Source organism: Trachurus japonicus, chromosome 12 (genome assembly GCF_045865225.1).
Source record: "Trachurus japonicus isolate A0001 chromosome 12, Traja_1.0".
Classification (NCBI taxonomy): domain Eukaryota; kingdom Metazoa; phylum Chordata; class Actinopteri; order Carangiformes; family Carangidae; genus Trachurus; species Trachurus japonicus.
The window spans coordinates 11534485-11549060 of NC_140918.1; the positions used below are offsets into that span (position 1 = coordinate 11534485).

At 40.8% G+C, this 14576-nt stretch overlaps 1 protein-coding gene across 1 annotated transcript in view; it reads right to left on the reverse strand.

Annotated features, from left to right (window-relative positions):
* Positions 1 to 2882: 2882 nt before the first annotated feature.
* The window catches only part of csgalnact1a (chondroitin sulfate N-acetylgalactosaminyltransferase 1a), a 36097-nt gene continuing 24403 nt past the window's right edge, over positions 2883 to 14576 (reverse strand). The window contains exons 5-8 of the mRNA XM_085793146.1: positions 7921 to 8099; positions 7726 to 7820; positions 7418 to 7499; positions 2883 to 5352 (exon numbers count right to left, since the gene is read on the reverse strand). Of these exons, the coding sequence (XP_085649272.1) occupies positions 5057 to 5352; positions 7418 to 7499; positions 7726 to 7820; positions 7921 to 8099 (652 nt within the window). The 3' untranslated portion in view covers positions 2883 to 5056. The remainder of the gene's footprint in view (positions 5353 to 7417; positions 7500 to 7725; positions 7821 to 7920; positions 8100 to 14576) is intronic.

The following is a 14576-nucleotide window of genomic DNA, read 5'->3' on the forward strand; positions in this document are numbered from 1 at the left end:
GTAATAAACACCAGGGGGATGGATGTAGATGTAGATGTGGTGGTGGATGCTCCTCCTCGGTGCGTCGTCCCGTGTCCGCTTCCGAGCGTGTGAAACCGCAGTAGGCAGCAGGCTAGCAGCAAAATGTACAAAAGCACAACCAAACGTCGACGCCCTCCCTCGTCTAGAAACGCAACAAACCAAACCGACCCCGAGGCTGCAGGCAGCAGGCAGCACACAGCGCGACTACAGCTGGCTGTGTTTGTGCGTGCGTAGGGGAGAGAGAAACGCGTCTTTAAGTGTCGCTGCTGTCAGTGGCTGGTGGTGGTGGTGGTGGTGAGGAACCGCAGCTCGATACCGATACCGCCACACGGCTGCAGCCATGGTGGTCCCAGTCCCAGAGCCGCCCGGAGCTGTTCGACCGAGCCGCCCCAACGTCTCTCATCGGCGGGGACGACACCTGTCACCTTCCGGGCTCTGCAGCCGGGTTTGTTTCGGCGGATCCAGGGAGAGCAGCTCCGAGTCGGACCGAAGCGCCAGGCCCGATGCTGCCTTCAAGGACTACCGGAAATATCGGAAATAAGAAGCTTAACCTAGTTCGTGACCTCAATGTTGATTCGCCCCCTACAGTAACTAGAGCATGAGAAATGGATCAAAACGTTAGAAACTTTCTCTCATTGCTCACTTCAAGTGAAAACGAAGTGAAATAGCCGCCCTCTTTTGTCTGTTTATATATAAAATAAAAGGTTTCACAAATTTAATTTGTGTTTTAAACATTCAGTCAACATTTGAAAAGTATAGTTAGGCCTACTGTGGTTTTTCACCTAGATCAGGGGTGTCAAACAGCACAATTTGATCTCAAGTGGGCCTAACCAGTAAAACAATAGCATGATAACCTATAAATATATTTTTTTTAAGTTTAATTTTTTCTTTGTTTTAGTACATTATTAAGATGTTTACAGTTAATGAACTATCCTTTTACAAAACATATTATGAACCACCTGAAATTTCTTGATAGAAATATGTGCAATTTCAAATGTAAATTAAAGAAGTTTTATGTCTGTTTGGACCTTTTCCTCTTTGCTTTCACTAATTACGGTGTCAGAAATCCTTTAAGTGGGGTTTGAACATAGGACTTTAGGCCTTAAAGCAGAAGTAAGTGGTCCGGTCGTTTTCGCTAATGCTGCGTTCCAGGCAGGCTTTTGAAATCGTAAATTACAGCTTCAAGTCACAACTTACGACTTTGTAGCGTTTCAGGCAACCCACTCGTGTTTTTCCGACCTGTTTTACCGGTGAAAGTCACTATAACGGCCACTCGTAACTTCCGACCGGTGAACTCGTACCAGATCGAACTGGTACCACTTCACGGTCGGAAAAATACGAGTTTCCTTGAACGCACCATAACAGTCCTCGTCCCTACGTCGCCACATTCACGGCGTCCCTTGGCTGCACACACAGCCCTGCATGCCGTTCTCTCTCCTCATTGGATAAAAACTGTAGGATACGATAAATGTTTTCTCTTCGGCTCAGAGCAGAGCAGAGGGACTGACAGACCCGTGTTTCAGTCCAAACACTCTATGTAAGTGATTGCTGTCGGAAGATATAACTATTTAAGACTGGGGTTTGAACATAGGACTTTAGGCCTTAATGCCCTTTCACAAGAAAAGGTCACTTATTGTTGTCACTTTTACTGGTGTAACAGCAGAGGCGTTGCACAGGACGTTGCATCCTGAAAGAAAAAGCTACATTTTCGAATATACAACTGTTTCCTAATGAGTCCAGTCTTTAAGCTAAGCTACGTTAAGTGGCTACTAAGCTCGAGCCCAATTTTTCCAGGGTCATTATCCTGTTGAAAGGTCTTTGAATTCATTGTTGAATCAATGCCTGTAAGCTGCCCCAGTCCCTGAAACAGCAAAGTAACCCCAAAGCTGCTGAGAACTTGTCCTTGGTCTCCTTCAAACATGTCCGCTGTGGCCAGACAACTCTACCTTTGATTCATCTGTCCAGAGCACTAGATTTCCTATATGGTCATTCACAAACTGCAGTCTTGCTTTAATGTTCTTTTTGGACAGCAAAGGCTTTTTCCTGGCATGACTCCCACACAGGTCAAATCCCTTTCTGATGGATATACGCTTGTACTTTGACACAGGTCCAAGAAATAAGTGTAGATCCTTTGATGAAATGTTAAGGTTCTTTTCTTTGACTGAATTTGCTGAGGTGCAGTCGTTTTGAAATCTCTGACATTGGTAGATCATTTTACCTTGGAACCATTTACTATTTCTAAGGATTTTGAGATCTTTTAAAATCCCTTATTCCCACAACCTTTATTTTTGGGTATGATGGTATGAGGAGTAGCCTAAATATTTCAGGCTCCAATTGTGCTCCATATAGCTTTATGAACATCTGATTCCCTTATATTTCATTGGTTTGATGATGTCATAAATACAGGGGTGTATTTTATTTTATTTTATTTCTTTTTTGCCATTTGTTTGACCCTATAAATCACACATCTTTGTTTGTGCTGCTATGTTCAGATAATTTAATTTAATGGTTAAAACAGCATCAGCTCAGCAAAGATCACAATCACACGGAATTAGTTCACTGGCTCCATCTAGTGCAATGGAGGTAAAATTACAAACATATACTATTTTTGTATCTGGTGATGAAAACCAGTAAATGATCTATACATATCACATTATCCATTGTTAATGTTAATTTAAGTAATCACATCTAATCTGTTTATTATTGATCACTTTGGCTATGTATAGTTTTGTTATCGGGCACAAAATAAAGGTTAATAGAAAAAAGGATGACACATGGATATAATGTAGCTACTCTTTACAATAAGGAAAATAATACATTAATAATCTCTAATATATTTATGGTCATTAAACAATAAAGACTTTCAATGCACAAATATGTTTTATTCAATGTATTTACATGACACGAAAAGATAACTTGAAAGACAACAAAAGGTATTTGATGTATAATTACAAGGGATGTTTTGATGAATACAACAAAAACATTTAAAAAGTGCCTATTATTTTTACATCTTTGGTCGAACCACCACAAATACAGACTGTCTGATTGTTGCCACTGAGGACTGAAGAAGTGCTGAAGAAGGATTATTGAGTGACTATATCAAAACCATTGCCAATGGAGGCAGTTGATAAAGACACGTTTATGTATCTCTAAGCCCACATCAGTTTCTGTCACTTCAGTTGTACATGCACTGTCACATCTTCTCTTCATTATTGCTCTCTGGACTTTTATTTATTTATTTATTTATGAATCCACTGTCACATTTAATTGATGGGAAACCAAAATATTAAAATCATAAAAGGTCATTCTGACTTGTTAAGTCATCGTCAATCAATAATTTATCCTTTATCTATCCATTATGTGTCCACATATTAATCATGTGACCAACAAAAAAACTAATTTTCTACACTGTGTTTTATCTTTTGTTTAAATATTTAGAAAAATACTCCTATATTTAACTAGAATGTGCTCATACATACAGTACATACATATTAAGCAAAGAAGGCATTTGAGAAAGAGTCATTTATCTTACAAATACATAGAGAGCAACTCCTGGCATGGTTTTCTTTAACTCAACACTAATTCTCACTTCATTAACGAGGTGAACGGCCCACACAGACGCACAATACTGCACTTTGAAATAAGAAAAATAAAACTTATAAATGGTGGCATTTACAAAATTACACCGAACATAAATTAAAAAAAAATACAGACACTAATCAATAATTTATAAAATGTTTTACAAGGCCATTTCAGGCTTTGAGAGAGTCCTTCATTGTTTATTCATCTATTCATCTATTCATCTCTGTCTGTCCACCAGGTGGCTCTGTTTCCCTACATATAAAAAACCTGTAGGTTGGCTGAATTTTCACTGGCCATCATGAAATGAAAAGTGTTCAGGTTTAATCCACACAAGGCACATGGTGCAGCTCAACATTAGGCCTCATGTCTTCTATCTGCTAGCAGAGGAACACACACACACACACTGACACACTACATTACACATTGATGTATCAGACAGATTCAAAGTCCACTGCAGTTGGTTCATGTAAGTGAAACGTTACATATCGTCCTTTTTTCAGCTACATTAGAGCAACAATAAGCTCTGGATCCTTAAAAAGTTGGTAAAAGAGTCTTCACATTTTTCATTAAGGGAGTAGTTGTTTCTTGTTTGACATTTTGGGAAATATGTGTGTTTGATTTCCTTCTGAGAGCTACGGGAGCAGATTGGCACCTCTCTCACGTCTGTATGCAAAATATGAAAACACAGCCCAGCAGCTGGTGGTTTGCTTTGTAGACAATGGCAATGGTAGACTTTACTCAACTGTTGCACTAAAATACTCATTTAAATCTTTTTTATTTTACTTGAGCATTTCCCTCTTATACCATTACTTCAACTTCACTACATGGGAAAGGAAAATATTGCTCTTATTATGTTATGCTAATGTCTTATTTAACATAGTAAGATTTTTGTATACATTGCATATTGACAATATATGAAATGTACACAAGTAAAGCTGAGATGATTACTCAGTAAATAAATAAATGGGGCAAAAGAGAAAAAAAAAATGAATCTGTGGGAAAAATTGTTGGAATAATTTGAATAATTTTGAGGTCTGGACTAACATCAGTCATCAAAAATCAATTGGAAGTGACTGTGAAAATTCCCATGGAAAAAAAATGAGCTGCAGCCTTTAATGAAATTGCCAAATTAGTTCCATCTCAACCACCGTAAAACCCAATAGACGAGACAGAACATGTTGATTAGAGACCTGAGACAGAGGCAGGCTTGTTGTTTCATCCCGTCTCCAGTCTTTATGCAAAGCTAAGCCAATCAACAGCACCATACTTTGCATACAAAGATGAGAGTGGTATCTATTGTCTCGATTCACGCGCTCAGAAAAGAAAAAAGGAATAATAAGTGCACATTTTCCAAAATCTCTTTAACTACTAGTTGAATTAATCTCCTCTTCTCCACAACTCTAAATGATTGCAGTCATTGCGAGTGATTAATAATTCAACCGACGCCGAGACTTCATGTCTTTTTGGAATTTGAATTTTGCTGTTGTTTCTGCTTGCGGAGGTGAGCCTCGATCTCGTGCCTGAAGAACAGCATCCCCAGCTGGCCGTGCGAGGCCTCGTTCATGGCCTTGGACTGCATGCACATGCGGTACTGGTCCGGGGGGAGCTCGTCGGCGCAGTGCTTCTCGTGCCACAGGTGGAACAAGCCGCGTGACGGAGCTCGCACCACCAGGAGGTTGCTGTGAAGGTACTTTCTGTAGAGGTGGACGTCTTCACCACCCCAGCCTTTGATGTCAATATCAAATCCCCCTACGGGAACAGAATACAACGTAAAGCCTGTTATTATATCATCATTAAACATGCAGATATGTAAAGTGGAAAAAATTCAAAGCTCTTTGCATGCAGACACTTTTCTGAGCACTGTTTGTTTTCTTCGCTGTGTTCCCTACCTCTTAAAGGAATGCTGATTATGAACCCTGATTAGACTCAACAGTGTGTGCGATGATAATCAGTTGTCTCCACACTGCCTGGTTTGTTGTTTCATGAGGGGGCAGTGAAGAAATTCAGGACGGATGGCGTGCTCACCAAAACATTTTACTGATCAGATATGTTTCTGTATCATCTAAATCACACATGTCTGCTTTTGCTCACACTCACTCTTCTTTATTTTATTTTTTCATTTACTTATTTTATTCTCAGTTTTTCTCCGTCTCCTTTTTCTAGGGTTAAACGTTTGAACCCAGCAGATGAATTGCTCATTAACTTGTTGATAGATGAGAAGAATGGTAGCTCTCTGATGTCTGTGTGGTAAATATAAAGCTACAGAAGCTGGTCAGCTTCATTTAACATAAAAAAAGGGGAAAACAGCAAGCCTGGTCCTGTTCTTACAAAACAAATCCACCTGGCACCACTTTTGCCCGTATAATCCATTTAAAAATGAGAAATTGTCATTTTATGGGAACTCTGTCTGTCCACACATAGCCCCCCATAAAACTTTTCATTTTTATGCAGATTTAGCACACGACAAGTCATCCAAATGAATTTTCTATGCTTGTCTGAAATGTCACGCAAGTATGAGCTCATCTCCGCTACTGGGTCACTGCACAAAAACATCTTGGTATGGATCAGTTTTGGTTAAAGTTACCTCTTCATGAAAGTTGGTCGCCTTAATTAACCACCCTGGTCACAATAATAACAAAGTGAAGCTAATATAACCGTCTGGTGGCTGGGGCTACAGATTAACTAGACAGACATAATATTTGGATCCCCATTAGATGTTACCAATGCAACAGCTATAGTTTTGGCTCCATATCATTAAAGGGATAGTTCAACAAATGGCAAATTGGCCCATTGCCAAAATCCCTATAGTTTTAGCAGTAGGTTTCGTTACCTTTAATTGTCGGTGCAAACTATTTTTAGAACGGCAGAGCAGAGCCGTGAGCTGCTCAGAGGGGGATTTAGTTTAGTTTAGTTTATAAGTTTATTTGAAAACAGGGACAGTGCACATTAATAACATCACTGTAAATTTCTTAGTTTCCCTCATCGAACTCATCAAATACACAATCCAACAACTCCAAAATGCTCTGGTGGACAAGTTGTGACCTGCACATTCACCACGCTATGAGATAATAACACAACGTTACGAAACGGAGTTGTTTTCAAGGTAAATTCATGCAAAACAGCTGATGCGCGTTTCCGGCAAGCAGTCTCTGCGTTTACGTCGAAACAACTCGGTCTATGTTTTTCCATATAACACTCAGATGGATGGTGAATGTGAATATTTTTCCCAAAATATCAAACCATTAATTTCCTACAGAATTCGGTCCTTTGTGTGTTACACCTTTGGCACAGTTAAGAAATTTCATTTGCATGCCTGCGTGTGTTTGTTTGGGTTCAAAACAATAAAAGCCGCTGTATTTCACTGAAGCCTGTAATTGATTTCACTTTGGAGAGAAACTAAATTGATGTAAATCTGCTTTGAGAGCCAATATTCCTCACCTAATATACAGATGGAGAGGACATGGGGCTATGAGATATGCTAATATATGCTGCTACTGCTCCTCAGAGCTGTTTCCTGCAGAGTAATGTAATAAAATCCCATCCAAGTTAAGAAATGTAATGTAATATTGAACCATTTGTGTTCTGATCATGTTTTTCATATCCATTAAGCGATGGCACCATTAACGTAGCAGTGCATGTTGCTGGAGCCATTCAAGGAGGCGCATTTTTACTCTGAGTTATGCAACGCCTCTGCACAGATAATCAACCCCCAGGAGCAACTGTTTAGAAATTCCAGCATTGCAAAGATGATGTGATGGATAGGACTGCAGTGCACACTGTGCTTTAAACGCAGTTTTTCTTCTTTAATATTTACCTATGTTGATGAAGTCTGACCTGTACTGGCAGGTCATGCCGAAGCCGAAATCCCTCCAGAACCCTGTGTCTTTCTTGATCACCTGGAAACAGAAGTGCAGCTTATTAGACTGTGAACAGAAATATATCAGCTCACTTCACATGGGAGGTCCATCAATACTTCTTTGGATTCCTCCACTTAGCAGCTGGAGAGAGGAACTATTTCCCCAACCTCCCAGCAATAAGGCATCACACAGAATATGATAGTTTCCACAAGTGGCAAGCAGGAAAATGGACAGGGAGAAGGTAGATGTGATTGCTGTGTGTTACCAGCTGTTGCTCCACAGGTGGGACATGTTCAGGGCTTCCATAGATCAGAGTGGGGTTGTACTGGCTGAATAACACCGGGTAGAAAACCTTTTTACCTGAGACATAGAGAGACAGTGCTGTCAGACCAGTGTACGATACGATTTTACAGGAAGGTGTGTATATATCTGCAGGTTGCGTATGTACTGTATGTCTCACCGGGCTGTGTGTTGAGTCGGCAGCTGTTGAGGAAGTCGGCGGTGAAGTAGATGTCTACATCACAGAAGAACAGCAGCACGTTGCCTCCTTTCCAGGCTCGGGCCCCGACGTCCAGACCTCGGCCCCGAGAAAACTCCTCGTCCAGCTGCAGCAGAGTGTAGTTCTTAAAATTCGCTTCCCTGCGGACACAGAGAGAGGAGAGAGAAGAGAGAGGAGCAAGAAAAATCAATTTTCTTATAGCAAAAACTTGGATTTTAAACAAAAAATAAACTTGCTTTGCCGACATGCTTTGGCACAGCTCAACTGAGGTGAGGTGAACTGAAAGACAAAAAGAGATTGATGTGTTGGCTGAAAAACTGAAAAGTGAAAAGTAGAAAAGTAACACTGAACAAATCAGTGGAGCGGCTCAACAACGACAACACTTCCTTAGAAGGCTTGAAAGATATTCTTCCGTTTTAACAGTGTGGTACAGCTACAGCTATGGAAAAATCCTACATCTAAAATCATCTGTGCTCCACTCCAATCTGTTGAATCCATGCAAACTCACAGAACTGTAAAGCAAACAGGAAAACCACAACCTGCTTATCAGCTCTTGCAGCTCCTTCCCTCAGGGAGGCGCTACAGGTCACCTTCCGCCCAAACTAAACGTTTCGCCTGCAGCTAATTTCCCCCTGTAAACTCCAGGTTCCACTAACACGCATTACCATGATTGTTTGCTGTAGGGCATTAATGTACTCGTCTGTTATGACCTATTTATATATTCCACAGTAGCAGTAACATACTGTAACATTTCAGGTGTATGAAAGGTCAAAAAGTCCATTATAGCTCTGCAGCCAAACCGGCGTCATGATGTATCGGTTTAGAGGGGGGAGGATTAATATAACAACAAAGTAAAACTGCTCCAAGGTCTCTGATTCTCTCTGTGCTAATTATTTAATTTGTCACTTAATTTGTTTGAGAATATGCAACGCTAAAGCACAGCGCACTGCTAACAGAAACAATGACGGCCGTTAAGCGAACATCCAGCGTTTTTACTTGATCAAAAGGCTCGTATTTGACCTTGTTTTTTCGCAGAGGTAGCCTGTGGCAAATTCCAGTTTAAATACGTTCATTATTCCAGTTAATTTTGTGCCGGCGTGATGAATGCTCTTCCCTAAATAAATTTGCGTTCAATCAAATTACCACAAAACCACTACAGCACGGGGTTGGTGTTTCAGAGCAGCAGCAGCAGCAGCGCTGGTTGGATTGCATGACTCAAAGTAAAAATAAAAAAAAAATACAATGAAGCTGCCACATGCACTGTGTCTGGTGTGTATTGCTGCCTTCATGTGCTATGGTACAGATGGTAAATACCAAAAGACGACTTGAAAAGTGCACATGAACACCCTCTCATGTGGTATTTTCCACTGGGCAACTCGTAGAATTTTTTGATGCCCGAGTTGCCGAGATGAAAATAACCTTTGACCTTTTCAACATGGTGGCGAGCATCGCAAGATTCGTTAATGGTAAGCAAGGCAAGCCTTTAGAAAACACTTAGCAGCTATTCACTTTATGCGTGCATGTACAGTAAAAAAAAAATGCTTTTAAAAAGTTAGGCAAATAGCCAGAGCTAAATCTCCATGAATATTAATATTTACCGTTTGAGTTTTGATAATTCATCTTCTTGCTGTAAGAGATGAACTTGGCAATCCAAGATTGTTTTACCCCATAGATACACGTAGATGCCGCACGTGTATATATATCTATGGTTTTACCCAAGTAACAAGTCTGAATCTGTGTGTCCACCATCTTTATTTTTTCTGTATACATGAACACAACACACTGATAAGTGGAAAATACCATCTGTACCATAGCACATGAAGGCAGCATATGTAAATGCAACACAGTGGAGAAGCTAAAAGTCAATGGGGTCCCACAATGCAATTTTGCCACGGGCTTCTGAAGTGGTTTAATTCTGCCCCTGGTAATCCTCAGTTTTCGGGCCTTTAGTATTTTCCACCCCAAGATTAAAACATAATGACCTCACAAATCCTCTCCCAAGAAGTTCACATCAGCACAAACTTTCTCGGAGACTGACTTCATTTCACTCCCCCGACATGTTCATGAGTCAGCTCCTGCTGCTCTCGCTCTGATCCTGCTCATGATATGAAACGTATAAGCTCCGACTGTGAACAAAAAATTAATTGCGTGGCCCCATAACAAAGCCCCCTCCGTCGCTGGACTGACGTTTGTCTACGGGATGTGGTGAGAGTAAAGAGAAACAGCTGGATTCAGATGTGCACAGCTGTGGCATTTGCCTCAGCCATAACAATTCTCGCTGTTAGTGACTAATCCTTTATTCACACACATCCATGCATGCACGCACGCACACACACACTTGTATCAAGTTCAGATAAAGGATACTGAGGAAAAACTGGTTCACACGTTTGAATGCAAGGCAGAACAAACAGGATCAAACCTCCTCCTTCATTCATGTGATGCTCTGTGACATAACACATGGGAAACAGCAGGCAGAGGCTGCGAGTAGACAGAGGCAGACATACACAGCTTTGTTTAAGGAAACCAGGATGACCAGAGGAAACACGGTCAGCTTTGTTTTTTCCCCTTCAGGCAGCTTGAATCACACTCCCCACATTTCCAACTCACTGCCGTGTGTTTGTGTCTGTGTATCAACACATTTATTCACGTCTATTAGCCTACTGTGTGGAAAAAAAAGCCTTTGTCTCGCTGCCATCCTTTCAGCCGCTGCCATTAATAAGACATAATAAACCCTTTTCAACCTGAGTGGCTCTTAATCCCAGAGAAACAGAAACATGACGCCACTTGTGAGCATCTTGCCTGTCTTGTCCGATTAAACGTCTTAATCGTCTGCACAAATTGTGTTGAACTCCTCAGAAATGAACTTCTGAGGATGTGCTCACACATCTGTCTGTCTACTGTCAGCGAGTCCACACTGTCAGCAGACAAAAGCCAGTCTCCCTGCGTCTGTCCACAGTTTGTGAATCCAAACAGACTCGATCTGTTTCTCGATCTACACGGAGTCCCAGGGGAGCTGGTCCCACCCACTGGCACTAAACTGTCCACAGATGGCAGAGACAGAGCACAATAGCTCTGGTTGTCTCAAACAACGTTTTAATGCAACACCAGCAACACTCACTTGTTGATTCAGTCTCGACTTTAATGGGGCAAGAGGCTCATTTGTCACAGACAGAGCCAAAACCTCAGAGCAATTGTGTCTCACGAGAGAAGCTAATACCTTGCTACTTTTATTTTGCAAATTAAGCAAAACTGAATTATATGTTGAGTTGAGACATGATTTTTTGTGCATATGAGCATTTTGTATTTACATGTATTAGATGTTATATGAAAAGACCAATACCACTCTGTGTCTACTGTAAATATGGAGTTATGGCCAGCAGGTAGTTAGTGTAGCGCTTAGCATAGCATTAAGACTAGAAACAACAATGAACAGCTGGCCTGGTTCTTTTCAAGTGATAAAAAAAGAAAAGAAAAAAAGAAAGCAGCGTCTGAAGTCCATTAATTAAAAAAAGGGGGGGGGTTGTGATTTCCTACAAAAACAAACAATATTATCTATAGCTAATTGTTAATTGGTAGCAAATACCTTTGAACAGAGGTTAACTGTCTGTTTCCCTCTGCTCCCAGTTCTAGTAGTAAGCTCAGCTAACGTTACACATTACCACAAAAAAAGTATTTCCCTGAATATAATCTTATTAAAACATAAATCATGATATTCATATTTTGTATACTGACAACATATTCTATCCAGAGCATTTCTGTTGCTATACACTTGTGCACAAATTGTGCTGAAGTACACAGATGTAGTTATAAATAATTCATACATTTCTTATTAGCTATAGGTGAAAATGTGTTTGTTTAAAACGAGCTATAGTGCTGCTGTATTGTTCTTCCTGCTAAGTGCGTGGTTTGTGTGCATTGGCCTGAGCTTATTAACTGTTTAACTAATCCCCACAGTCAGACGTGCATTACTATTGTGTGCCAAGTGTAAAAGTCCACTTTAATACTGCAATATCCTTGTTTTCTAAATGACTTCTACAGTATATCCTGCTTCTTTTTTTGAGCTTCCCTCTTTCCCACAGGCAGCAACACCCTTCTTAGGACCTAAAATAGTCAATTTGTTTACTGTAGGCGTGGTGGCTGGTATCTAGTAGCAGCCAAATTATTGAAATTGTGTCAGAGTGAGACGCCTGTAAAGAGCTGTCGTCGTGTTGTGTCTCAGCAGCAGCCATGATCCTGTTAGTTCTGCTCAGGACAGGGAGGGGAGACCAGATTCCCTCTTTCTTCCTCTGTGAATCTGTGCCTCTGTATAATCATTTTATGTATTTGCTTGTGTGTGGTGATACTGTTGCTAGAGGCCTGACTGCAGACATGGTGCTTACTGGATGTCTCAACTGTAAACCCCTATATATGCATCCAAAACCAGGCTGCTTTTCAGTCTCAGCTATTTAAAAGATACCAAAGAAGACGCGTGCCTGCTTTTTAGCCATGCCGGTGACAAGTAGCCCATAGCAAGTCAGTCTGTTAATCACTTTGTTACACATTGAATTACTTCAACAATTATACACATGACCATGAAATTTTGCACAAGCATGCATGTTCCCCAGAGGATAAATCCTACTGACATCAATGACCTTCTGACCTTTGCTCCAGCTCCACCAACAGGTCAGCGTTTTCATCATTCATCCACTTAACTATGGTTTGTGTTTCCCCAGAGGATGAATCCTATAAACCAGTGGTTCCCAACCTTTATTGGCTCGTGACCCCATTTGACATCACAAATTTCTGGTGACCCCGCGATCACGTGATTGTGGCCGTCAATCAAGATGCGCCAGCTCAGATATTTTTATTATTCTGTATTTTATTTGAACTCAATTTATAGTGTAAGTGAAAGTGAAAAGTGAAAGTATAGAATACAGTTGTTTTGGTTGTGTGCAGTGTTTTTAATCATGATATTTTTATATTTTCTATCAGTAATCTCTTATTTCAGGCGACCGCATTTGAATTCCAGGCGACCCCACATGGGGTCCCGACCCCAAGGTTGAAAAACACTGCTATAGACTGTGGTGATGCCGTGATGGATAATTTACAAATATAGCGTGCGTCTTGTGCAGGCGCCGGCTGTTTCTGTGAACTCAGAGGATCTAGTTTTTGCAGAATAATTTAAAACTTCCTTTCACTTTTATCCGTAGGGCAGTTTGAATCTTTCATTACATCACACTTCACTTTCAGATGTTTCTGTTTTGGCTGATCAGTACACCATTGTTTTAATGTTTTGATTCTTGTTCAGTTTTTATTAATTCTTGAATTTTTTTTTTGTGGCTTTTATTGTTGTTCTATTTCTTGAAAACCCCTTTTAATTTGATGGAATTTTTTTTCCAGCCACTTTGATGTCAGAACAACAACACTGCTGTTTCTTGTTGAGGAACTTTTAATTTACTGCTATTTTATAAATGTGCTCTCCAACTAAGTGTATTCCTGAGTTAAAACAAGGGTTGAATTAACAAACAATGGTGAACATAGTCAACATTACCAACAGAATCACAATGTTAACTTTACCGTTATGAGCACGATTAATGCCGATGTTAGCGTTTAGATCAAGACACCGCTGTGCCTAATTGGATCCTCACAGAGCTTCTTGCAGTCTTGTTGCCTCATATATATTTCCTCATCATTCCTCCACGCTCTCGGTAGCTTTCTTCTACCTATAGGCATTTTTTTTTTGTGCTTGCAATATTTAACAAGTTGTTTTCACACCATGTGACTGTCACCTTCCTGCTGTTTACAGAGCAGGGAGGCTGGTGTATCGTCTCTGGGCGAAGCTCAACAGCGAGTTGGAGGATCAGCAGTCTGTGCATGTAATAGAGAGGTAAGAGCAAGCCATAAAAATATGGTCTTGTGATCACACTAAGGGCTGAAAAAAACAAACCAAACAGCCACACAAGTTGTTAACATTGAGCAATTTCCAGAATGGGTTCGCACGGGCGATCTAAAACACACGCTCTCTTTGATAGGAATATTTCAACAGCTTTCTAACTGCTCAGATTTATCGTTTCATCTGCTCATAATCTTCCCTCAGTCACCTTCTGCTCAGCATTATCCTCTTGCTTCCTCCGAGCTGTCAGTGGCTCTTCAGAGGGTTGTTGACCCATCTGTGAACCGAACGAAATAGCACAACAGCATCAAAGGCATCGTTGAAGAGAGGGTGTCGCAAGTTGGTACAAGGGGGAAGATGAGAGAAAGGTTGCAGTCGATGGGCGAGACGAGCGTGATCTCATCTTCCGTTTCTTTGTCTGCCCCAAAATTTCTGGTCCTTCTCTTTCATCTGTGTGTCCAGTTTCCTCTGAGATGTGGCTGCTGACGCTCTTCTTCCATCCTCAGAAGATCCGTCTTGTTTTTCCAACTTTGCTTAGCTCTCCCATCTTATCTTTAAAACGTCTCCTCCTCTTCCTTTCTCGCTGCTTTTCCCCTCTGCCGCTGTCATCCTCCCCCCTGTTCTTGTGAAGCACTGTAATTATTCATACCTATCAATGGGTATCTCATTCTTCTCCCTCCGTTACACACAATCTCCCTCTCCTTATTTATTTTTTCGCTCCCCCCCCCCAATCTGTATCTCCTTC